The 24,214-nt window shown below is 44.6% G+C and overlaps 1 protein-coding gene across 1 annotated transcript in view; it reads right to left on the reverse strand.

Annotated features, from left to right (window-relative positions):
* Window positions 1-10,490: 10,490 nt before the first annotated feature.
* Window positions 10,491-24,214, reverse strand: part of LOC135546851 (CLIP-associating protein 1-like) — a 44,534-nt gene continuing 30,810 nt past the window's right edge. Inside the window, exons 24-34 of the mRNA XM_064975422.1 lie at window positions 23,887-24,030; window positions 19,276-19,422; window positions 19,027-19,133; window positions 17,912-18,050; window positions 17,062-17,311; window positions 16,715-16,774; window positions 16,342-16,532; window positions 15,753-15,881; window positions 15,343-15,549; window positions 12,871-12,987; window positions 10,491-11,707 (exon numbers count right to left, since the gene is read on the reverse strand). Of these exons, the coding sequence (XP_064831494.1) occupies window positions 11,621-11,707; window positions 12,871-12,987; window positions 15,343-15,549; window positions 15,753-15,881; window positions 16,342-16,532; window positions 16,715-16,774; window positions 17,062-17,311; window positions 17,912-18,050; window positions 19,027-19,133; window positions 19,276-19,422; window positions 23,887-24,030 (1,578 nt within the window). The 3' untranslated portion in view covers window positions 10,491-11,620. The remainder of the gene's footprint in view (window positions 11,708-12,870; window positions 12,988-15,342; window positions 15,550-15,752; window positions 15,882-16,341; window positions 16,533-16,714; window positions 16,775-17,061; window positions 17,312-17,911; window positions 18,051-19,026; window positions 19,134-19,275; window positions 19,423-23,886; window positions 24,031-24,214) is intronic.

Raw genomic sequence — 24,214 nt, forward strand, 5'->3', positions numbered from 1 at the left:
GGAAATAGGGTGCCATTTGGGAAACATTCACTGAAACACTTCCCCTGCCCCATAGTAGTGCAGGACAGGTAGCCTAAAATTTGAACTAGTGCACAGTCCGATTTGTATTTTTTAATGGCTACTTGGCTAGATTAGCTTTAACATATCTTTTTTTTCTTTTGTGTTTTTGCTTTCTTTTGTAAAAAAAAAATACATACAGTACCAATCAAAAGTTTGGACACAACTACTCATTCAAGGGTTTTTCTTTATTTTTACTATTTTCTACATTGTAGAATAATAGTGAAGACATAAAAACTATAAAATAACATATGGAATCATGTAACCAAATCAAAATATATTTTATATTCTTCAAAGTAGCTACCCTTTGCACACTCATGACATTCTCTCAACCAGCTTCATAAGGAATGCTTTTCCAACAGTCTTGAAGGAGTTCCCACATACAGTTGAAGTCGGAAGTTTCCATACACTTCGGTTGGAGTCATTAAAACTCGTTTTTCAAACACTCCACAAATTTCTTGTCAACAAACTATAGTTTTGGCAAGTTGGTTAGGACATCTACTTTGTGCATGACACAAGTCATTTTTCCAACAATTGTTTACAGACAGATTTCACTTATAATTCCCTGTATCACAATTCCAGTGGGTCAGAAGTTTACATACACTAAGTTGACTGTGCCTTGAAACAGCTTGAAAAATTCCAGAAAATTGTGTCATGGCTTTAGAGGTTTCTGTTATTTTTTATTTTACCTGGCAAGTCAGTTAAGAACAAATTCCTATTTTCAATGACGGCCTAGGAACAGTGGGTTAACTGCCTGTTCAGGGGCAGAAGGACAGATTTGTACCTTGTCAGCTCGGGGATTTGAACTTGCAACCTTTCGGTTATGAGTCCAACACTCCAACCACTAGGCTTCCCTAGGCTAATTGACATCATTTGAGTCAATTGGAGGTGTACCTGTGGATGTATTTCAAGGCCTACCTTCAAACTCAGTGCCTCTTTGCTTGACATCATGGGAAAATCAAAAGAAATCAGCCAAGACCTCAGAATAATTCATTAATGAGGAAGGAAAATTTGGTGGATATATTGAAGCAACATCTCAAGACATCAGTCCAGAAGTTAAAGCTTGGTCACAAATGGGTCTTCCAAATGGACAATGACCCCAAGCACACTTCCAAAGTTCTGGTAAAATGGCTTAAGGACAACAAAGTCAAGGTATTAGAGTGGCCATCACAAAGCCCTGACCTCAAACCTATAGAAAATGTATGGGCAGAACTGAAAAAGTGTGTGCGAGCAAGTAGGACTACAAACCTGACTCAGTTACACCAGCTCTGTCAGGAGGAATGGGCTAAAATTCACCCAACTTATTGTGGGAAGCTTGTGGAAGGCTGCGCGAAACGTTTGACCCAACTTAAACAATTTAAAGGCAATGCTACCAAATACTAATTGAGTGCATGTAAATTTATGACCCACTGGGAATGTGATGAATGAAATAAAAGTTTAAATAAATCAATCTCTCTATTATTCTGACATTTCACATTCTTAAGACAGGGAATTTTTACTCTGATTAAATGTCAGGAATTGCAAAAAACCGAGTTTAAATGTATTTGGCTAAGGTGTATGTAAACTTCCGACTTCAACTGTATGCTGAGCACTTGTTGGCTGCTTTTCCTTCACTCTCCGGTCCAACTCATCCCAAACCATCTCATTTGGTGTCACGGCTTTCGTCTGGTGAAGGAGGAGCGGACCAAAATGCAGCGTGGTTGTGATTCATTTTATTTAAATAGAGGGACTATACACGAATAAACTAACAAAATAACAAATGTGCAAAAACCTAAACAGCCCTATCTGGTGCAAAACACAGAGACAGGAACAATCACCCACAAACACACAGTGAAACCCAGGCTACCTAAATATGGTTCCCAATCAGAGACAATGACTAACACCTGCCCCTGATTGAGAACCATATCAGGCCAAACACAGAAATAGACAAACAAGACATCCAACATAGAATGCCCACCCAGATCACACCCTGACCAACCAAAACATAGAAACATACAAAGTAAACTATGGCCAGGGCGTGACAGTACCCCCCCCCAAGGTGCGGACTCCGGCCGCAAAACCTGAACCTATCGGGGAGGGTCTGGGTGGGCATCTGTCCGTGGTGGCGGCTCTGGTGCTGGACGTGGCCCCCACTTCACCGCAGTCTTCCCCCACCTTGTCTGCTTCCGTGACCTCCCAGCTACGGCAACCCTACTTAACAACACGGGACAGAGGGGCAGCTCGGGACAGAGGGGCTCTTCAGACTCCGGTAGCAGCGCCGGACAGGCGGGAGACTCCAGCAGCACAGGAGAGGAGGAAGGCTCTGGCAGATCCTGGCTGACTGGCGGATCAGGAAGAATCTGGCTGACTGGCGGATCTGGAAGAGTCTGGCAAACTGACGGTTCCGGCAGATCCTGGTTGACTGGCAGATCTGGAAGAGTCTGGCTGACTGGCAGATCTGGAAGAGTCTGGTTGACTGGCAGATCTGGAAGAGTCTGGCTGACTGGCAGATCTGGAAGAGTCTGGTTGACTGGCAGATCTGGAAGAGTCTGGTTGACTGGCAGATCTGGAAGAGTCTGGCTGACTGGCAGATCTGGAAGAGTCTGGATGACTGGCAGATCTGGAAGAGTCTGGCTGACTGGCAGATCTGGAAGAGTCTAGTTGACTGGCAGATCTGGAAGAGTCTGGTTGACTGGCAGATCTGGAAGAGTCTGGCTGACTGGCGGATCCTGGCAGACTGACGGCTCTGGCTGCTCCATGCTGACTGGCAGCACTGGCTGCTTCATAATGACTGGCGGCTCTGGCTGCTCCATGCTGACTGGCTGCTCTGGCTGCTCCATGCAGATTGGCAGCTCTGGCGGCTTCTTGCAGACTGGCAGCTCTGGCTGCTCCATGCAGACTGGCAGATCCTTGCAGACTGGCAGCTCCTTGCAGACTGGCAGCCCCTTGCAGACTGGCAGCTCCATGCAGACTGGCAGCTCCGGCTGCTCCATGCAGACTGGCAGCTCTGGCTGCTTCATGCAGGCTGGCAGCTCTGGCTGCTCCATGCAGGCTGGCAGCTCTGGCTGCGCTAAACAGGCAGGAGACACCGGCAACGCTGTAGATGAGGAAGGCTCTGGCAGCGCTAAACAGGCGGGAGACTCCAGCAGCGCAGGAGAGGTGGAAGGCTCTGGCTGCGCTGAACAGGCGGGAGACTCTGTCAGCGCTGTAGAGGAGGAAGGCTCTGGCTGCGCTGAACAGGCGGGAGACTCCGGCAGCGCAGGAGAGGAGAAAGGCTCGGGCAGCGCTGAACAGGCGGGAGACTCTGGCAGCGCTGTAGAGGAGGAAGGCTCCAGCATCGTTGGAGAGGCGAGGCGCACTGTGGGCCTGATGTGTGGTGCTGGCACTGGTGGTACTGGGCCGAGGACACGCACAGGAAGCCTGGTGCGGGGAGCTGCCATCGGAGGGCTGGTGTGTGGAGGTGGCACAGGATGGGCTAGACAGTGAAGGCGTACTGGAGATCTTGAGAGCAGTGCTGGCACAGGACATGCAAGGCTAGGGAGGTGCACAGGAGGCCTGGTGCGTGAGGCTGGCACCAACTTCACCAGCCGACTAACACGCACCTCAGGACGAGTATGGAGCGCTGACCCAGGTGCCATCAAATCCCCGACACGCTCCGTCGGGCGATTTCCATACTTAAAGCACCAACACAGCGACTCCCTCATTACTCTCTCCTCCAATTTCCCCATTAACTCCTTCACAGTCTCTGTTTCGCTCACCTCCAACACCGGCTCTGGTTCTGGTCTCCTCCTTGGCTCCTCACGATAAACAGGGAGAGTGGGCTCAGGTCTGACTCCTGACTCTGCCACACTATCCCTGAGACCCCCCCCAAGAAAATTTTGGGGCTGACTCTCTGGCTTCCATCCGCGTCGCCGTGCTGCCTCCTCATACCGGCGCCTCTCCGCTTTCCTCGCCTCCAGTTCTTCCTTGGGGCGGCGATATTCTCCAGGCTGAGCCCAGGGTCCTTCTCCGTCTAATTCGTCCTCCCATGTCCATTCCTTTTTTTTTGTTGCTCCTGCTGTTGCTTTTGCCTGTTACCACGCCGCTTGGTCCTGTTGTGGTGGGTGATTCTGTCACGGCTTTCGTCTGGTGAAGGAGGAGCGGACCAAAATGTAGCGTGGTTGTGATTCATTTTATTTAAATAGAGAGACTATACAGAAATAAACTAACAAAATAACAAACGTGCGAAAACCTAAACAGCCCTATCTGGTGCAAAACACAGAGACAGGAACAATCACCCACAAACACACAGTGAAACCCAGGCTACCTAAATATGGTTCCCAATCAGAGACAATGACTAACACCTGCCCCTGATTGAGAACCATATCAGGGCCAAACACAGAAATAGACTAACAAGACATCCAACATAGAATGCCCACTCAGATCACACCCTGACCAACCAAAACGTAGAAACATACAAAGTAAACTATGGCCAGGGCGTGACATTTGGGTTGAGGTCGGGTGATTATGGAGGCCAGGTCATCTGATGCAGCACTCCATCACTCTCCTTGGTCAAATAGCCCTTACACAGCCTGGAGGTGTGTTTTGGTTTAATGTCCTGTTGAAAAACAAATGATAATCCCACTAAGCGCAAACCAGATGGGATGGCGTATCACTGCAGAATGCTGTGGTAGCCATGCTGGTTGTGTGCCTTGAATTTGAAAAAAATCACAGACAGTGTCACCATCAAAGCACCCCCACACCATCACATCTCCTCCTCCATGCTTCATGTGGGAATCACACATGCAGAGATCATCCGTTCACCTACTCTGCATCTCACAAAGACACGCCAGTTGGAACCACAATTCTCAATTTTGGACTCATGAGACCAAAGGACAGATTTCCACGGTCCAATGGCCATTGCTCATGTTTCTTGTCCCAAGCTAGTCTCTTCCTCTTATTGGTGCCCTTTACTAATGGTTTCTTTACAGCAATTCCACCATGTAGGTCTGATTCCCACAGTCTCCTCTGAACAGTTGATGTTGAGATGTCTGTTACTTGAACTTTTTGAAGCATTTATTTGGGCTGCAATCTGAGGTTCAGTTAACTCTAATGAATTTATCCTTTGCAGCAGAGGTAACTCTGGGTCTTCGTGAGAGGTGGTGGTCCTCATGAGAGCCAGTTTCATCATCGTGCATGATGTTTTTTGCGACTGCACTTGAAGGTTCTTGACATTTTCCGTATTGACTGACCTTCAGGTCTTAAAGTAATGGACTGTCGTTTCTCTTTGCTTATTTGGCCTTTTCTTGCTATCTTCTGTATACCACCCCTACCTTGTCACAACACAAATGACTGGCTCAAACGCAATAAGGAAAGAATTAACTTTTAACAAGGCACACCTGTTAATTGAAATGCATTCCCTGTGACTCCCTCATGAAGCTAGTTGAGAGAATGCCAAGAGTGTGCAAAGCTGTCATCAAGGAAAAGGGTGGCTACGTTGAAGAATCTCGAATATAAAATATATTTTTGTTCAACAACTTTTTTGGTTACATTAAAACTATGAAATAACACAAATGGAATCATGTAGTGAACAACTTTTTTGGTTACTACATGATTCCGTTTGTGTTATTTCATAGTTGTAATGTCTTCGCTATTATTCTATAATGTAAAAAACAGTAAAAATAAAGAAATATCCTTGAATGAGTAGGTGTGTCCAAACTTTTGACTGGTATTATATACACTGCTCAAAAAAATAAAGGGAACACTTAAACAACACAATGTAACTCCAAGTCAATCACACTTCTGTGAAATCAAACTGTCCACTTAGGAAGCAACACTGATTGACAATACATTTCAAATGCTGTTGTGCAAATGGAATAGACAACAGGTGGAAATTATAGGCAATTAGAAAGACACCCTCAATAAAGGAGTGGTTCTGCACGTGGGGACCACAGACCACTTCTCAGTTCCTATGCTTCATGGCTGATGTTTTGTTCACTTTTGAATGCTGGCGGTACTTTCACTCTAGTGGTAGCATGAGACGGAGTCTACAACCCACACAAGTGGCTCAGGTAGTGCAGCTCATCCAGGATGGCACATCAATGCGAGCTGTGGCAAGAAGGTTTGCTGTGTCTGTCAGCGTAGTGTCCAGAACATGGAGGCGCTACCAGGAGACAGGCCAGTACATCAGGAGACGTGGAGGAGGCCATAGGAGGGCAACAACCCAGCAGCAGGACCGCTACCTCCACCTTTGTGCAAGGAGGAACACTGCCAGAGCCCTGCAAAATGACCTCCAGCAGGCCACAAATGTGCATGTGTCTGCTCAAACGGTCAGAAACAGACTCCACGAGGGTGGTATGAGGGCCCGATGTTCACAGGTGGGGGTTGTGCTTACAGCCCAACATCGTGTAGGACGTTTGACATTTGCCAGAGAACACCAACATTGGCAAATTCGCCACTGGCGCCATGTGTTCTTCACAGATGAAAGCAGGTTCACACTGAGCACGTGACAGTCTGGAGACGCCGTGGAGAACGTTCTGCTGCCTGCAACATCCTCCAGCATGACCGGTTTGGCGGTGGGTCAGTCATGGTGTGGGGTGGCATTTCTTTGGGGGGCCGCACAGCCCTCCATGTGCTCGCCAGAGGTAGCCTGACTGCCATTAGGTACCGAGAGGAGATCCTCAGACCCCTTGTGAGACCATATGCTGGTGCTGTTGGCCCTGGGTTCCTCCTAATGCAAGACAATGCTAGACCTCATGTGGCTGGAGTGTGTCAGCAGTTCCTGCAAGAGGAAGGCATTGATGCTATGGACTGGCCCGTCTGTTCCCCAGACCTGAATCTAATTGAGCATATCTGGGACATCATGTCTCGCTCCATCCACCAACGCCACGTTGCACCACAGACTGTCCAGGAGTTGGCAGATGCTTTAGTCCAGGTCTGGGAGGAGATCCCTCAGGAGACCATCCACCACCTCATCAGGAGCATGCCCAGGCGTTGTAGGGAGATCATACAGGCATGTGGAGGCCACACACACTACGGAGCCTCATTTTGACTTGTTTTAAGGACATTACATCAAAGTTGGATCAGCCTGTAGTGTGGTTTTCCACTTTAATTTTGAGTGTGACTCCAAATCCAGACCTCCATGGGTTGATAAATTTGATTTCCATTGATAATTGTTGTGTGATTTTGTTGTCAGCACATTCAACTATGTAATGAAAAAGGTATTTAATAAGAATATTTCATTAATTCAGATGTAAGATGTGTTATTTTAGTGTTCCCTTTAATTTTTTAAGCAGTGTATATTAAAAAGGTTATTCAATGGGCTATTTGTCCCTGGCTCAACCTACTCTAGCAGCCTATGCTTCAGCTCCCTTGGCAGCCAAGGGAACTCTTTTCGTATCAAAAGAGCATATCAAAGTCTCAGTTGGGTTAATGTTTAGACAGAAGAACTAATGCACACCTCAGCACTCAAATTTGTTTAAAAATTAATGGGAGACTGAGCAATCGAACTGCATACAAATGCTAAATTCAATCACCTAAATATACAAACTTATTTAAACAAATTGAATCAACTTGAATGTTCGTTTATTTCTAAAGCAAACAAATGTACATTGAGGCAAATCATTTATCACAGGTGGATGTTAACGAAACCCTTCTGTACAAGTTGTCATGAAAAATTACAACTAAAATAAAACTATCATAAATACAGATATGAATCTTAAATGACAAAACAATAGAAACAAACACAATAACATGCAAAGGGAACAGACTGCTAGGATTAGCTTCTCTTAGGGACCATCATCACCAGCGGATAATGATCCAGATCTTCAGCCAGATCAGCCAATACAGTACTTTCTGTCTTTAACAAAACAATTGGCTTCTCCCTAACACACAATCAAATCAAATGAACATACTTACAAAAGGATGATGGCCCCATTTAAAAACAAACAAAGCAAACAATTAGTGTCATTTTTTTAAACTGTTCAACAGATGGAAATAGATGCCACACACTTTACTATGGTAACAAGGCACGCACACACAGTGTACCTTTATAAAGCCACATGCCCAAATATGTAGTACTGTGCTAAAGGAGACCCAGTACTGAATATGTCTGCTTGGCATCTTGAGACGGTCAGGTCCTGTACAGTGTGCACAGTTGTCTAGGGCAGACAGAGTCTTCGTAGTTCTGGACAACTCACAGAGCTCTGTGAGTGTATTCCTGCCAGGTGGCTACCTGTTGTTGTAAAGGCTGACCAAACTGATGCGGTTACAAGTGCACTTCAACAGCGAAAACAGGACCCATCGATTAAAGGCAGCACCAAGTGGATGTGCTGCCCAAAAACATGCAAGCTAATTCGCTAGCGTGCAAAAAAAGTGAGAGAGCCAACCTTTTTATTTCATTACACGAAAGTTGCGAAAGTTGCAAAGTAGTGATTGATCAAGAGTTATGTACAAAATACTTAAATTTGCTCATCATGGTATTTTCTTTATTGCAAAAGCTATAGTTGCGTGAAAGGAAGGTGATGAGAAGATGGGTGTAATACTGTATTATTATAAACAACTAACATTTGCATCATCGTGGTGAATATTATTGTATCGGTTTGCAAGCCAGTTTATTGTAGTTCCTGGAGTAATGGTTTCACATTTTTAAGAGCTGAGAGCTTCTGTATGTACATCTATCCTGTTTTTCAACAGTAGAAGTGATCCAAACATGACTGTGGAAAATTAACATATACCTAGTTGGGATGGTTTCCTGGAGGCATATTAAGACTCGGACTAAAACATACTTTTAATAGATATTCTCCATTGAGAATAGTTTTTAATCCAGGACTAGGAGTCTGTCTCAATGAATCCACTGATCTCCTTCCAAAACTGAGCCTGTAATATTCGCATTATCAATAAGTGTAGGGTTGTTACTCATCAGACAGGTATACGTTATAAACAGCAGCATGAATGCCATAATCTGGCAACATAGGTGGGAAGAGGGTGGGAATAGATAAACGTGACACTTTGGATTTGTTTAGTGTTTTCACTGACAAGTTTGTATGTTGTCATGACTTATAATGGCCCACTCATTCAGTGTGACATCATTAGCAACATGGACATTGAGTAGGTTGTAAACACTCATTCTAATTCTATGAGTTGGAAGTTATCTATTCCATTTCACTTGATTGATTCGGGGAATGTAAAGAAATGTAATGGTGTATTTTCTTCCCATTAATATTTGTTTTTATTTGACAATCGAAATGGAGTTAACCACAACAATAATTGATTGCGAGTTGGAAAGACAGATTTATTTTATCCTTATTTTGAACAGCTTCAATTTTAGATTGCCAATTTTTAGTTGAAAAAATGAAGGTCACCATTTATTTAATACAATACTTCTATTTTTTCTCATGATATAGCCAACTATTAGCTGGAAGTTGGCCTCTGATGTTTCATTATAATTTCTCCCAAACTAATGGATACTAACAATAAAAAATAGTGTTAGCTTACCTGGGCTTAAGTTAGTCTTTATAATGATTGACAAACGTAACATTTTTTTATTAAGATGTTTCCTTCTTTCACTTTTTATAGGATTGTATAACATTGTATAACATGTATTTCATTGTTCCTAAACTGTTTATAGGGGCTTTGTATCCTCACTGGGCCAGCCATATGATTCTTTATCACAAACCGACTGTCATGTGGTCCCCCTTGACAGGTCTTCCAACCTCAATGGGTCTTCCTGGTTAAACGTGAAGGGCCTATTCTACTGTGATGTTTCAGGCTGTGTTTACTCATCCAATTGCATTTGAAGGGATGTTTTGTTTTTGCTGAATCAGTATCAGGGTATTAGTTAGTATTGGACCATACGTACCATTCTTATTGGACCATATCATAACCCGTGGTTACGTTTCCACCCCTACACTCTGAATGCTCAACATAATGAATATCAGGGTATTATTTAGTATTGGACCATACGTACCATTCTTATTGGACCATATCATTCTTATTGGACCATATCATAACCCGTGGACCATATTACGTTTCCACCCCTACACTCTGAATGCTCAACATAATGAATATCAGGGTATTATTTAGTATTGGACCATACGTACCATTCTTATTGGACCATATCATAACCCGTGGTTACGTTTCCACCCCTACACTCTGAATGCTCAACATAATGAATATCAGGGTATTAGTTAGTATTGGACCATACGTACCATTCTTATTGGACCATATCATAACCAACATAATGAATATCAGGGTTATTTAGTATTGGACCATACGTACCATTCTTATTGGACCATATCCCTACACTCTGAATGCTCAACATAATGAATATCAGGGTATTATTTAGTATTGGACCATACGTACCATTCTTATTGGACCATATCATAACCCGGTTACGTTTCCACCCCTACACTCTGAATGCTCAACATAATGAATATCAGGGTATTAGTTAGTATTGGACCATACGACCATACCATTCTTATTGGACCATATCATAACCCGTGGTTACGTTTCCACCCCTACACTCTGAATGCTCAACATAATGAATATCAGGGTATTAGTTAGTATTGGACCATACGTACCATTCTTATTGGACCATATCATAACCCGTGGTTACGTTTCCACCCTTACACTCTGAATGCTCAACATAATGAATATCAGGGTATTATTTAGTATTGGACCATACGTACCATTCTTATTGGACCATATCATAACCCGTGGTTACGTTTCCACCCCTACACTCTGAATGCTCAACATAATGAATATCAGGGTATTAGTTAGTATTGGACCATACGTACCATTCTTATTGGACCATATCATAACCCGTGGTTACGTTTCCACCCCTACACTCTGAATGCTCAACATAATGAATATCAGGGTATTAGTTAGTATTGGACCATACGTACCATTCTTATTGGACCATATCATAACCCGTGGTTACGTTTCCACCCTTACACTCTGAATGCTCAACATAATGAATATCAGGGTATTATTTAGTATTGGACCATACGTACCATTCTTATTGGACCATATCATAACCCGTGGTTACGTTTCCACCCTTACACTCTGAATGCTCAACATAATGAATATCAGGGTATTATTTAGTATTGGACCATACGTACCATTCTTATTGGACCATATCATAACCCGTGGTTACGTTTCCACCCCTACACTCTGAATGCTCAACATAATGAATATCTGATCTTTACCTTGCAACACATTGCTAGTGATGCGTAATAACAGCTGGGGGGGAGACGACAACGACGGGACGAGACAAATGAAGGTACAAGTTTCATGGGGAAAAAAGAGCAAAGTAAGTGAAGCGGTGGTTGGAGCGATGAGCATGTCATAGGGTCACCCAGAGGAGTCCAGTGGGGTGAAGGAGAGAAGAAAAGATCAGGAATGGAGAGGTCTGGAAGAGGCACGACTATGAATCTGTCCCAAATGGCACCCTATTCCCTATATAGTATACTACTTCTGGCCAGAGCACAACAGTAGTGCACTATATAGGGAAAAGGATGCCAATTTGGGAAGCAACCTTTCCCCCCTAATTCATATGCACAGTACAGGCAGATGGATCTGTGTTTCCCTCCCTCTGCTCCTACAGCTAGCTGTGTGAAGAGACATCCGAGGAACTGCTGCTGTTGCTGTTGGTTGTCTGAGCCCTCTTGATGTACAAGTTCAGCAGCTTCATCTGCAAGAAGAACAGTTTTGCATTGTTGTGATCATGACAGAAAAGTTACAATGGCACCGTTGTCTCAACCAGGGTTGGTAAAAGTAAGTCACCTGACATGTCAATATCGAGATGTTGGGTTTGTTTCCTGAATTAACATCTACAATACATTTTAGTACTTTAGCAGACGCTCTTACCAGGGCGACTTACAGTATTGAGAACTCAGCGACACAGGACTCAAAATGGAATTTACCCCAACCCTGGTCTAGACCAATCAGATGACAGAAAGCTGTGGCGGTACTGAGGGGACGGGAGAACGGCTGGCGTAGCGTGACAGGCAGAGTGACCTTAGTAACATTTAGCTCATTGTGCCAATTGCGTATTTCCTCACAGAAATGAGGACAACATTGTTTCAAGGTTGACATCTACTAATGAATGGGTAATCATTTTGTAAGTTAATGTTAGCGAGATTTTTTTTAAATCGTAGCTAGCTACGTCATCCTGTGGAATGACATGCCTGATGAGAGTAGAGCTTGCTAAGGGAAATGTGTGTTCTCGTCTACTTACTACGGCGGCTCTGGGATTAGGCTTTGGGCATGGCACTGCTTGGAATGTCGTGAGGGTCCAGAGTCTCTAATAAGGTGTACACGCTTACTAATTAAATGGGCGCTGTAGCGATGAACCTACGAGCCAATGCTCCGTGACCCTGCTGCTTTCTCAACCCAGCCAATGTCATTGTGCAACAGGCTCAATCCAGCCAGCACACACTCTCTTACTCTCACTTTCTGCCTGGCCTGCCTGTCAGAAACCAGGAATAGGAGGGGAAAAGGGGATTCACATTGGATAGTGTTCATAAGGCACAAAACGGAAGAAAATGGTCCGAAACGAGGAAGTACTACCTGAACTTGTCCAATAAGAAACACAGATTTTCGTTTTCAGTTGCACAATGTTTTGCTACAGTGTGTCCTAATGAGTATGACCCTGATGGACTCCAGTGCCCCCTTATGCACTCCAATTACCCTTACTGTACATCCAAACCACACACCACAGACCAAACCAGCCGAAACCAGAGGCAAAATAAAAACCTGGAAAACCGATAAGGGGGTTGTGTTTGGGGGACGTGTGTGTGTGTGTGTGAGCAGTTTGAGATGCAGACGAGCACATGCCAGTGGTGGGTAGCGTACCTTGCTGCCCGTGAGTAGCTGCAGGTGTGGTTTGAGCTCTTCTCCAATCACGGAGTAGATGGCCACCAGACAGAACACGCTGGCCTTGCGAACACTACTCTCTGTATTGTCATAGCCCTGGGAACAGACATACAGACTATCACTGGACTGGCTGCCAGCAGGAGAAACACACAGAGAAACAAGCACACACACACACACACACACTGAATCAGCTAGCAGCGAACACACTCGTGAACGAGCACACATAGAACAACAGGTCATTGGGAACGTGGGAGGAGTGGCAGAGGTGTGTGCCCAGGGGCAGAGTACAGGCAAACATTTCCAGGTACAAATAAGGCAAACAGTTCTCACTGTCAAAATATGAACATGAACAAATACGGTGTAGGCCTAGAAACTACCAAGGATGTTTCTACTAGATTTTCTTTCCATGACCCCTAACCCTAATCCTGCATCACAGGAGTTCTAAACCAAGTCATCTACAGAGCTAAAACCACTATTTACATTAAGAAAACAGAGAAACACGTTGTTTTCTGTGCAGTCGCAGTATGATTGAGACATTATCTGTCCACCATTCCATTCACAACTCCACACCTAGAGAGAAACATTCAGGAACAGACCGTTCCCACTGTCCAAGTAAGAACATGAACCAATATGGTGCTGATAGAAAAAAGGATGTTTCTATTTTCCCTCTGCAATGCCCCCTTCACTAGTCCCGCATTCTATATAATAACATAATACATGCCACTAAGCAGACACTTTCTTCAAAAGCAACTTATGCAATTTTACATGTTTTTTATTTAACCTTTATTTACAAAGGTAGTCATGCTGAGATCAAGTTCTCTTTCACAGATGAGACCTATATACACATCAATGCACATCAATATACACATCAATAATATAAACTATACACATCACTATACACGTCAATATCATCACTATACACATCAATACACATATCAACAATATATAAAACAAAAACAACGGCAATACACGAAAAAGCAAAACACAAGCATAGAAAACAAACACATTCTTCAGTAATAAGGTCCTGAATCAGCCTTTTGAATTGTCCTAGAGTCACCAACTCATCCAACTTCATAGAGCATTCCACAAGTAAGGTGCAAAAAAACTAAAAGCAGATTTACCTAACTAGCCACTCCTGAGACGGGTCTGAAGTAAGGTACGGCGGAGGTTAATGCAGGAGGGCTTTATAAACAAAAAGAGTGCAAAGCAAAGAGGGCCAGCCTACTTTCTGATACATAATGCAGTGGTGTGTACTGAACCTACACAGTGGTGTGTACTGAACCTACGCAGTGTTGTGTACTGAACCTACGCAGTGTGTGTACTGAACCTACGCAGTGGTGTGTACTGAACCTATGCAGTGGTGTGTACTGAACCTACTCAGTGGTGTGTACTGAACCTACTCAGTGGTGTGTACTGAACCTATGCAGTGGTGTGTACTGAACCTACGCAGTGGTGTGTACTGAACCTACACAGTGGTGTGTACTGAACCTACACAGTGGTGTGTACTGAACCTACTCAGTGGTGTATACTGAACCTACGCAGTACGCAGTGGTGTGTACTGAACCTACGCAGTGGTGTGTACTGAACCTACGCAGTGTGTGTGTACTGAACCTACGCAGTGTTGTGTACTGAACCTACGCAGTGGTGTGTACTGAACCTACGCAGTGGTGTGTACTGAACCTACGCAGTGGTGTGTACTGAACCTACGCAGTGTTGTGTACTGAACCTACGCAGTGGTGTGTACTGAACCTACGCAGTGGTGTGTACTGAACCTACGCAGTGGTGTGTACTGAACCTACGCAGTGGTGTGTACTGAACCTACGCAGTGGTGTGTACTGAACCTACGCAGTGGTGTGTACTGAACCTACGCAGTGGTGTGTACTGAACCTACGCAGTGGTGTGTACTGAACCTATGCAGTGGTGTGTACTGAACCTATGCAGTGGTGTGTACTGAACATATCGCCATTAATAATGTGTAGTGTGCTACGATAAACTTTGTCCAATGTCTTCAATACAGTGGCAGCTGCATTCATATAGACAATATCATCATAGTCTATAAACAGTATACATTTCATTTGAATAAGTATGTAATCCATGCAGAAATTGAACCCACAACCTTCCCACTAGGCACAGACGTCTTCATCTCAACATCTAGTTTGGATTTACATTTGATTGAGTTGCTAACTAAAGTGAATTCATATGGAAATCAACAAAAAATGTAACCATGTCATTGGATTTAGGTTAAAAGTTGTGTGAAAGAAATACAAAAAATTGACTATTTTTTTGCAAATCCAATGTTTGATTCAACTTCATCACATATAAAAACAAATATGAAATGACGTGGAAACAACTTTGATTTAACAAGTTTGTGCCCAGTGGGTTGCCGTAACCAGCGTAGCACCACACTCTTACCAAACACTCACATAATGCAAAACAGGACCAGATTCTCACCTGCAGTAGTCCTGGTATGATGTCAGGCAGCAGCTGGTGCAGGGACTCCTTGGTGATGCGTTCGATCACCTTGGTCTGCATCTTGATGGCAGCCAGGTTGATGGGGTAGTCAGCCGTCTGGACGATGGGACACAGCACCTTGATACACTGCTCTGGGTGGATGGAGCTGGCTAGGGTGGAGGCAGACTCCTCCGCTGCTCTTACCACCTACGGGGAAAGTGGAGGGAGAAGGTTTATATGGTGATTTATATCATGGGTTTGATGACAGAGAACTGCTCTGGGTGTAACAGTGATAAGAGAGACCATGTGGAAGATATGACAGAAGCAAGAATGGACTTGGTATACAGAGAGAACAGGACTGGTACCGAGCCTTGGGGGACATCAGGGAGTATAAATATAAGGAGTTGCACCTCCTTGTGGGAGTCTTTGTGTGCCTCCAGGGTCTTCATGATGGTGAGTTCAGCGTAGTTCTTGAAGCGGGCCGGCTGGTTCCGCAGTATCTCCTTCAGTACCCTCAGTGCCATGGCCCGTATAGTGTACTGCATGGGAGGGTAACAAGCCACCATTACAAACCATACATGCACCCCTTCTCACAGACATGCACCCCTGCTCACAGACATGCACCCCTGCTCACAGACATGCACCCCTGCTCACAGACATGCACCCCTGCTCACAGACATGCACCCCTGCTCACAGACATGCACCCCTACTCACAGACATGCACCCCTGCTCACAGACATGCACCCCTACTCACAGACATGCACCCCTACTCACAGACATGCACCCCACACCTACACTCCAAAAGCCATATCTTTCAGCTTCAGAATGTTTTACATTTGCAGCCAAACAAATAATCAGTGAGGTAGTTGGGGATGCAGTCTTATTATTATGTATGAATGTGTTTGTCACAATAATAATCACCATCATTGCAAGTAAAAGCTTCCAACTAGCTGCAGTCTGTCTGTCATGTCAGAGCTAGTAAAAGTAAAGGATCCCTACGTCTTTATCCCCCAGTGTCTCCAGGAGCAGGAGGAGGATGGTCTTGAAGTGTTCGTCCCACACGGCCAGGCTGTCCTCCCGGGTGATCTTCAGGAGTTCCACCAACGCCCCTTTACGCTCCTCCACGCGTTCATTGTGATTTGACAGTTCCTTCAGCAGGTCTGCAACCAGGTCCGAGTGGTCCTGGGAACCTGGGGAGAGAACAGAGGAGAAGACTGGGTGAGTGGTCCGGTTCATATAACACTCAGCCCTAGCTAGCTAGTAACCCCATGTACCAACAAAAAAGCAAGTGACAAGGAAATGGATGGCAATGGAAACAGCATTGAAAAACTTTAGAAAACAAAAAACGACAGTCATGGAGTAGTGTCTCTACCTGGAGCAAAGCCCTTAGACAGCACCATCTTGTTTTCACCACTGCTGTCCTGCCGACGGCCTGTAGAGGAGGGAAGAAGTGGGAGAGGAGGGAGGAAGACAATCAGACTCACTTTTCACTGCAGATAAAGGGCCATCCTAATCCCAATGTTTTTGGTCTAAACATTCCATCACTTTGGTTTCAGCCAGCATGTAACATTAGGATGGACAAAATCTTCTTTCTTTGTGTTGCCTAAACCTGAAGACGTCACACCATCATGTCATGACATCACAGGATGGATCAGAGGTGGTCAACATGGAGGTGGAGTCACAGGATCAAGGTTCAAGCAGAGGTCAAAGGTGACTCACAGTCTCTAAACTGATCCACGTCGTCATCAAACACGGCCTCCTTCAGGGCGCTCTTGTCGTAGGATGAGGTGATGGTGTCTCCGTATCCGTAGGGGGCGAACTCCCTGGTTCGCGGCCCAGAGAAGGAGCGGGGGGACGGGGTGTTGAGAAGGGAGGTCTTGTTATCCAGGGCCGTACGCCCACCCTCAACCACATCCAGCCCCAGACGGGCATCAGAGCCTGGAGAGGGCGCCACAGCTTCCCGTCCCGCCTGGGGGGAGAGAGAGAGCACAGGTAGTCTCAGACGTGGAAATGGTTATGACATCCGGGGCAGTGGAGGCTGCTGAGGGAGGACGGCTCATAATAATATTTGGAATGGTGTAAATGGAATGGCATCAAACACATGGTAACCATGTGTTTGATGTATTTGATACCATTCCACTAATTCCGCTCCAGACATTACAACGTGCCTGTCCTCCCCAAATAAGGGGTCACCAACCTGCTGTGAACCAGAGAGGTATATAGGAACGCAACATGAAGTCCTGGTCCAGTATCCACAAAGCATCTCAGAGTACGAGTGCTGATCTAGGATCCGTTTTGCCTTTTAGATCATAAGGAATACGATTATATGGACAGATCCTAGATCAGCACTTCTACTCTGAGATGCTTTGTGGATACGGGCACTGGGGTCTTTCCTAATTTGTTTGTCTTCATGTCCTCTCTCTTCGCCTTTTACTCAAAATTCATTAGAGGAGGAGGTGAAAGGGGTGAGACTTTGGATGTATCCTCCTATGCGTTTTGATAAGGAGCGAGGAGAGAGGACACTTCCAATGACACTACCAATGCAGAGGTTGCAGAGGTTGGGACTCACAGCATCGTCCCTCTTCCCTCTCAACTCGTTGAGGTCCTCCTGGCTGCGGTAGCTGAAGCTCTGGATGGCCTCTGTGACCCCTCGCAGGGAGCTGTAGATCTCATCAGAGTTCATGTTCTCTGTGTCATACTCCAACATACTAAGGAGACAGAACAGGAAGAGAGAGAGAGGAAGAGAGGACTTATATAAAGTCTCCCTCAGGACAGCAGACACACAAACAGTAAAGCTGCACACACACATGAATACACTTATAAGGACACTTGCCGTTTCAGTCTGACACCGTACAAGAGGTTAATGCTTCTGCAAGCCAAGTAGATGACCTTCAGACAGATAGGTAAAGATGTATTCTGGGCAAAGCTCTAAAAATGGATGATGGTGTGTGGTGTTCTAACTACACAATTTGTCACTTGTAAGGGATTAGTTAGGAGGGACTGATACATCCCCAGAGAACATTGACACCATAGTGCAAAAAGAGACAAAAAAAGAAGGACAATGTTCCCTATGTTCCCAATCCCTATTGGTCGAGGAAATATTGGGAGGACAACAGAAGCACAACGTGTCACTTCCTGTCCTGCCCATCCTAGGGAACTGAGGCTCCACCCCTAGGTGTGTTACCTGGGAGAGTACGCTCTGCGGAGGACCCTGAGGGCGGGGCCGGCGGGGGTGGAGTGAGGTGGAGGAGGATGAGGGGGAGGGGGGTGCTTAGGTAGCCCATCGCCACTCCAACACCCACCCCACAACTGACTGTGGCCACAGCACGGCCACGAGGAAAAGACGGACGAACGGGCGGAGAAGGAGAGAACGGGACAGGGTGGGGGCATCAACACAAGGGGCCACACACACAGAGGAGAGAGAGAGAGAAAGAAGGAAGGAAAAATAGAGAAAGAAGAAGGGAGGAGTGCAGCAGAGAGAGAGAGGAGGGAAGAGAAAAATAAACTATAGTCTGAGTTGTGGTTAGAGGTTGGCATGCGTTAATATGAGTAGAGTATTAGAATGCATAGTGAAGGAGAACAAGCCCTCAGTCAGTCAAGCAGCGCTCTGTGGTTTAGCCATGCATTAGGAGACACACAGACACTGGCACCTGTGGATGGAGGTCAGAGAAGGTGGGTACGTACCTGGGAGACAGCCCCCCATGGGAGCAGTTGGTTGGGGAAGTGAGAGGGCTGGTCCGGCTTGGGGGGTGCCGGCTTGGGGTCCGCCCAATAGTGTTGCTGGGAGAACTCTGAGAAAGAAAGAGACAAACAGGTTTAAAAATGGTAAATATGCACCAAAAATAAAATATTACTAATGACCTCACCAAAATTGATAAGGCTGCTAGTGGAAACAGATCCCCCTCCCTTTTATCCCTGGTTGTACTCATTTACCACGCTGCTGGTGTTGCTGGAGTTTTTCAGGTGGTTCTGGAGCAGCTTGGTGGCCCCGTCCTGGAAGGTCTTGGGCAAGGCTCCCAGCAGCATGGTGAACTCTGGAGTGTTCAGCTCAAACAGAGAGATTAGCACAACCTGGGCTGCCTGGGGGGCAGAGGGACATACAGTAGTCAATTGTGGGTTATGGACTGTCTGGGGGACAGATAGGGGGAACAGGGACATAGATAATAGTGGGTTAGGGGCTACATGGGGGACAGATAGGGGGAACAGGGACATAGATAATAGTGGGTTAGGTCTACATGGGGGACAGATAGGGGAAACAGATAGGGGGAACAGGGACATAGATAATAGTGGGTTAGGTCTACATGGGGGACAGGGACATATAGTCAATAGTCAATGGGTTAGGGGCTACATGGGGGACAGTGGGTTAGGGGCTACATGGGGGACAGATAGGGGGAACAGGGACATAGATAATAGTGGGTTAGGTCTACATGGGGGACAGATAGGGGAACAGGGACATATAGTCAATAGTGGGTTAGGGGCTACATGGGGGACAGATAGGGGGAACAGGGACATATAGTCAATAGTGGGTTAGGTCTACATGGGGGACAGATAGGGGGAACAGGGACATAGATAATAGTGGGTTAGGTCTACATGGGGGACAGATAGGGGGAACAGGGACATATAGTCAATAGTGGGTTAGGGGCTACATGGGGGACAGATAGGGGGGGCTACATGGGGGACAGATAGGGGGAACAGGGACATAGATCAATAGTGGGTTAGGTCTACATGGGGGACAGATATGGGGGGGGGAACAGGGACATATAGTCAATAGTGGGTTAGGGGCTGGGGGACATAGGGGGGGGACATAGATAATAGTGGGGGAACATGGGGGACATAGGGGGAACAGGGACATAATAGTGGGTTAGGGAACAGGGACTACAGATATGGGGGACAGGGGGGGACAGTGGGTTATACATGGGGGGAAACAGGGACATATAGTGGGGGACAGAAGGGGGAACAGGGACATATAGTCAATAGTGGGTTAGGGGCTACATGGGGGACAGATAGGGGGAACAGGGACATATAGTCAATAGTGGGTTAGGTCTACATGGGGGACAGATAGGGGGAACAGGGACATAGATAATAGTGGGTTAGGTCTACATGGGGGACAGATAGGGGAAACAGGGACATAGATAATAGTGGGTTAGGTCTACATGGGGGACAGATAGGGGGAACAGGGACATAGATAATAGTGGGTTAGGTCTACATGGGGGACAGATAGGGGGAACAGGGACATATAGTCAATAGTGGGTTATGTATTCTTACAGGGAAGCTCTTTGCTCCTCTAGGAACTAAAATGAATTCGTCAGCTAACCATACCAGTGGAGAGACGTACACCTTGAAACTGCTGTGTCTGTAGTGTTATATACTGAATAAAACAGTACAGAGAAACAGTCCAAAAATCTAAATCACAGTTGATCACATTATCAAACACGTTTTTGCAACTTCTGCTGTAATATACATTTGTGGTGAGTGAGATCATGCTTTAAAAACAAAATATTAAATTCACAAGTACTTAGTTCTAGCAGGTTAGACATTGCTTATAACAAGGACTGAGACATTACCTTAATAAAAACAAAACCATTTTAAATAATTAAAGTCATTCTTTCTACTAGAAACGACCATGTCAGCATGCATATGTAGAGGCTGTTAATGTGGTTCAAAACAGACAATGTGTTAGGCACAGAACAAAAGGGAAAATAGCATTCAAGTTTTCACATCGTTATTCAGCGATGATATCGGTCGGTAGAACTTCGAACAAACAAAGCAACAATCCATTCACATACTCCTGAGACCTAATGACATAAATTCTTTGTTGTGTTGTAGTAGTGTTCTGTTGGCGAACAACAGCAGTTTTACTTTCAAACCTGCCCATTTATCCAGAATCAAATTCACAAGGCATAGCTACTGTAGGTTAAAGCGAGCAGTAGAAAGGGCTAGAGCGTGAAGGTGAGGTAAAAAAGGCAAGGCCACACTTGAGATTATTTCACACTCTTTGAGGCAGCTAGGCATCTGTGCAGCTCGGCAGGCGGTGCGTGCTTGGCGGTGGACAGTGATTGGTTGATGAGGCACTACCTGCTTACACCTCTCTTCCAGTTGCCCCTCCCCGGCCTGCTGGGACAGTAAGGCTGCAGTACTGGACCTGCCTGATAGCTCCTCCACCACCCAGTTATGAAGGGTCTGGTGCACAGTGGCAGGGAGGTAGAATTATGGGTATTGTAGTTTTGACAAAGGAAAGCAGATGTTTATAGCAGTACACTACTATAAACAGACAAGGTTATAGCTGTTAACAGGGTCCTCCTGTGGGATGCAAGTGGGGTATATAAAGTTTGTTTCTTTTATAAAACAATTAAAAGCAGGAAAATAATATTTATTTCCCATTCCTTTAAAGATTATTTTTAGGCCAGCTGTTTTTAATACCCTACAGTGTAAGGTACGTCCTGTGTTAAAAACTAGTTGAGGGCTTAAATTGGAACTAGCAGTGGTGGAAAGACAAACAACCCAAGAGTGAACACATGTCCTGCCACAGAACAGAGAGATAGCAGAGTCTTATCACAAGGTCATTTCTGGTGGAACATGGCTTCATTGCCAACACAGTTAATAAGAACATAAACAAATACAAACATAAAATCTGTAGTAATTCAAATTACGTAAATCCCTGTGTATCGATAGCTACATAACTACATTTTAATATGGATAACATTTAAAAACTGTTGAATGCATTTCTGCTAAAAGAGGGTGTCTGAGTTTTGCTAAGAGTTAAACAACTGATGACAGACTTAATCAAAGCGAACCAATCCTCAAAAAAAAAGTAAAGCTGAGGAAGTAAGCTGCTGTACTATTAGCATTAAAGTATTATCGTTGTTTTCTGCCTAGAGAGCATGTTATTCAGATGGTATTTATTGAGCAGACCCTTGGGACTATGCCATAACTAGTAGGTCCTACTTTCCACTGAGACATACAGTGCCTATAGAGTCTACAGCCCCCTTGGATTTCTTCACATTTTATTGTGTTACAAAGTGGGATTAAAATGGATTTAACTGTCATTTTCTGTCAACGATCTATACAAAACACTTCGTACTGTCAAAGTGAAAAGGTTATTTAATTTTTTTGATTAATGAAAAATAAAACACTAATATACCTTAATTATAAGTATTCAATCCTCCCCTGAGTCAATAAATGTTAGAAACACCTTTGTCAGCGATTAAAGCTGTGAGTCTTCCTGGGTAAATCTCATAAGAGCTTTGCACACCTGTATTGTGCAATATTTGCCCATTACTCTTTTCAGAATTCTTCAAGCTCTGTCAAGGTGTTGGGGAGCATGGCTAGACAGCCATTTTCAAGTCTTGCCATAGACTGCCAAGTAGATTTAAGTCCAAACTGTAACTTTGCAACTCAGGAACATTCCCGGTCTTCTTGGTAAGCAACTCCAATGTCGATTTGGCTTTGTGTTTTTGGTTATTGTCCCGCTGAAAGGCGAATTCCTCTCCCAGTGTCTGGTGGAAAGCAGACGGAACCAGGTTTTCCTCTGGGCTTTTGCCTGTGCTAAGCTCTATTCAGTTTCTTTTTATCCTAAAAAAAAACTCCCTAGTCCTTGCCGATGTCAAGCATACCCATAACATGATGGAGGCCGTTTCTCAGTGATGTGCTGGATTTGCCCCAAACATAAGGCATTTAGGCCAAACAGTGTATTACTTTATTGTGACGCCACAATAATGACCTAAATGACAGAGAGAAATTAATAATTACAAATAAACACAATGGAAATATTCCTAAACATGTTAATGTTTTTTCATACATTAACATATTTTGGAATATTTTCATTCTGTTTATTTGTAATTATTCCTTTCCCTCTGTCATTTAGGTCATTATTGTGGCATCACTATAATGTTGTTGATCTATCCTCAATTATATCCCATCCCAGCCATTGAACTCTGTAGCTGTTTAAAATCACCAATGGCCTCATGGCGACATCCCTAAGCATGTTTCCTTCCTGGCCTGCAGCTCAGTTCAGGAGGACGACTGCATTAAACCACCCATGTGTCTGGGTGGTTTAATACTGCATCCACAGCATAATTATTAACTTGACCATGCTTTACGAGATATTCAATGTCTAATTTGTTATTGTAACCCATCTACCAATCAATGCCCTTCTGTATGCTTACGAAAAACTCCCTGGTCTGTAGTTGAATTTGTGCTTGAAATTCAATACTTGACTGAGGGACCTTACAGATGTTGTATGGGGGACAAAAGAAGAGGTAGTCATTAAAAATCATGTCAACCCCTAATATTTCACACAGAGTGAGTCCATATAACTTATTATGTGACTTGTTAAACCAAAGTTTACTTCTGAATAACTTAGCCTTGCCTCGACAAAGTGGGTGAATACCTATGCAACAACTATATTGTAGTTATTTAATTTGAATGAATTTATAAAATGTGTAGATTTTTTTTTCTTCCCTTTGACATTATGGAGTGTTTTCTGTTACGCAACAACATGTGAAAACATTTCAAGTGGTTGTAGACTTTCTATAGGCACTGTACCTTCCTGACGTCGGAGCTCTTGGGCTCTGTGGTCCAGGTAATGATGCGAGATACAGCCAGTCGGGTTTCACTGGAGTTCACAAAGTCTGTCGGATCCATCTGTCTGGCCAGTGATTCTATGTACTTCAGAATGGCCACCTTCACCTGCATGATACACACATGGTTTAGCTTCAAGATTCACACAGACTGTTAATCTACATGATTCACACAGTGTTAAGCTACACGCTTCACACAGAGTGTTAAACTACATGATTCACACAAAGTGTTAAACTACATGATTCACACAAAGTGTTAAGCTACATGATTCACAAAGAGTGTTAAGATACAT

This window comes from Oncorhynchus masou, chromosome 10 (genome assembly GCF_036934945.1).
Source record: "Oncorhynchus masou masou isolate Uvic2021 chromosome 10, UVic_Omas_1.1, whole genome shotgun sequence".
In the NCBI taxonomy this organism is placed as follows: domain Eukaryota; kingdom Metazoa; phylum Chordata; class Actinopteri; order Salmoniformes; family Salmonidae; genus Oncorhynchus; species Oncorhynchus masou.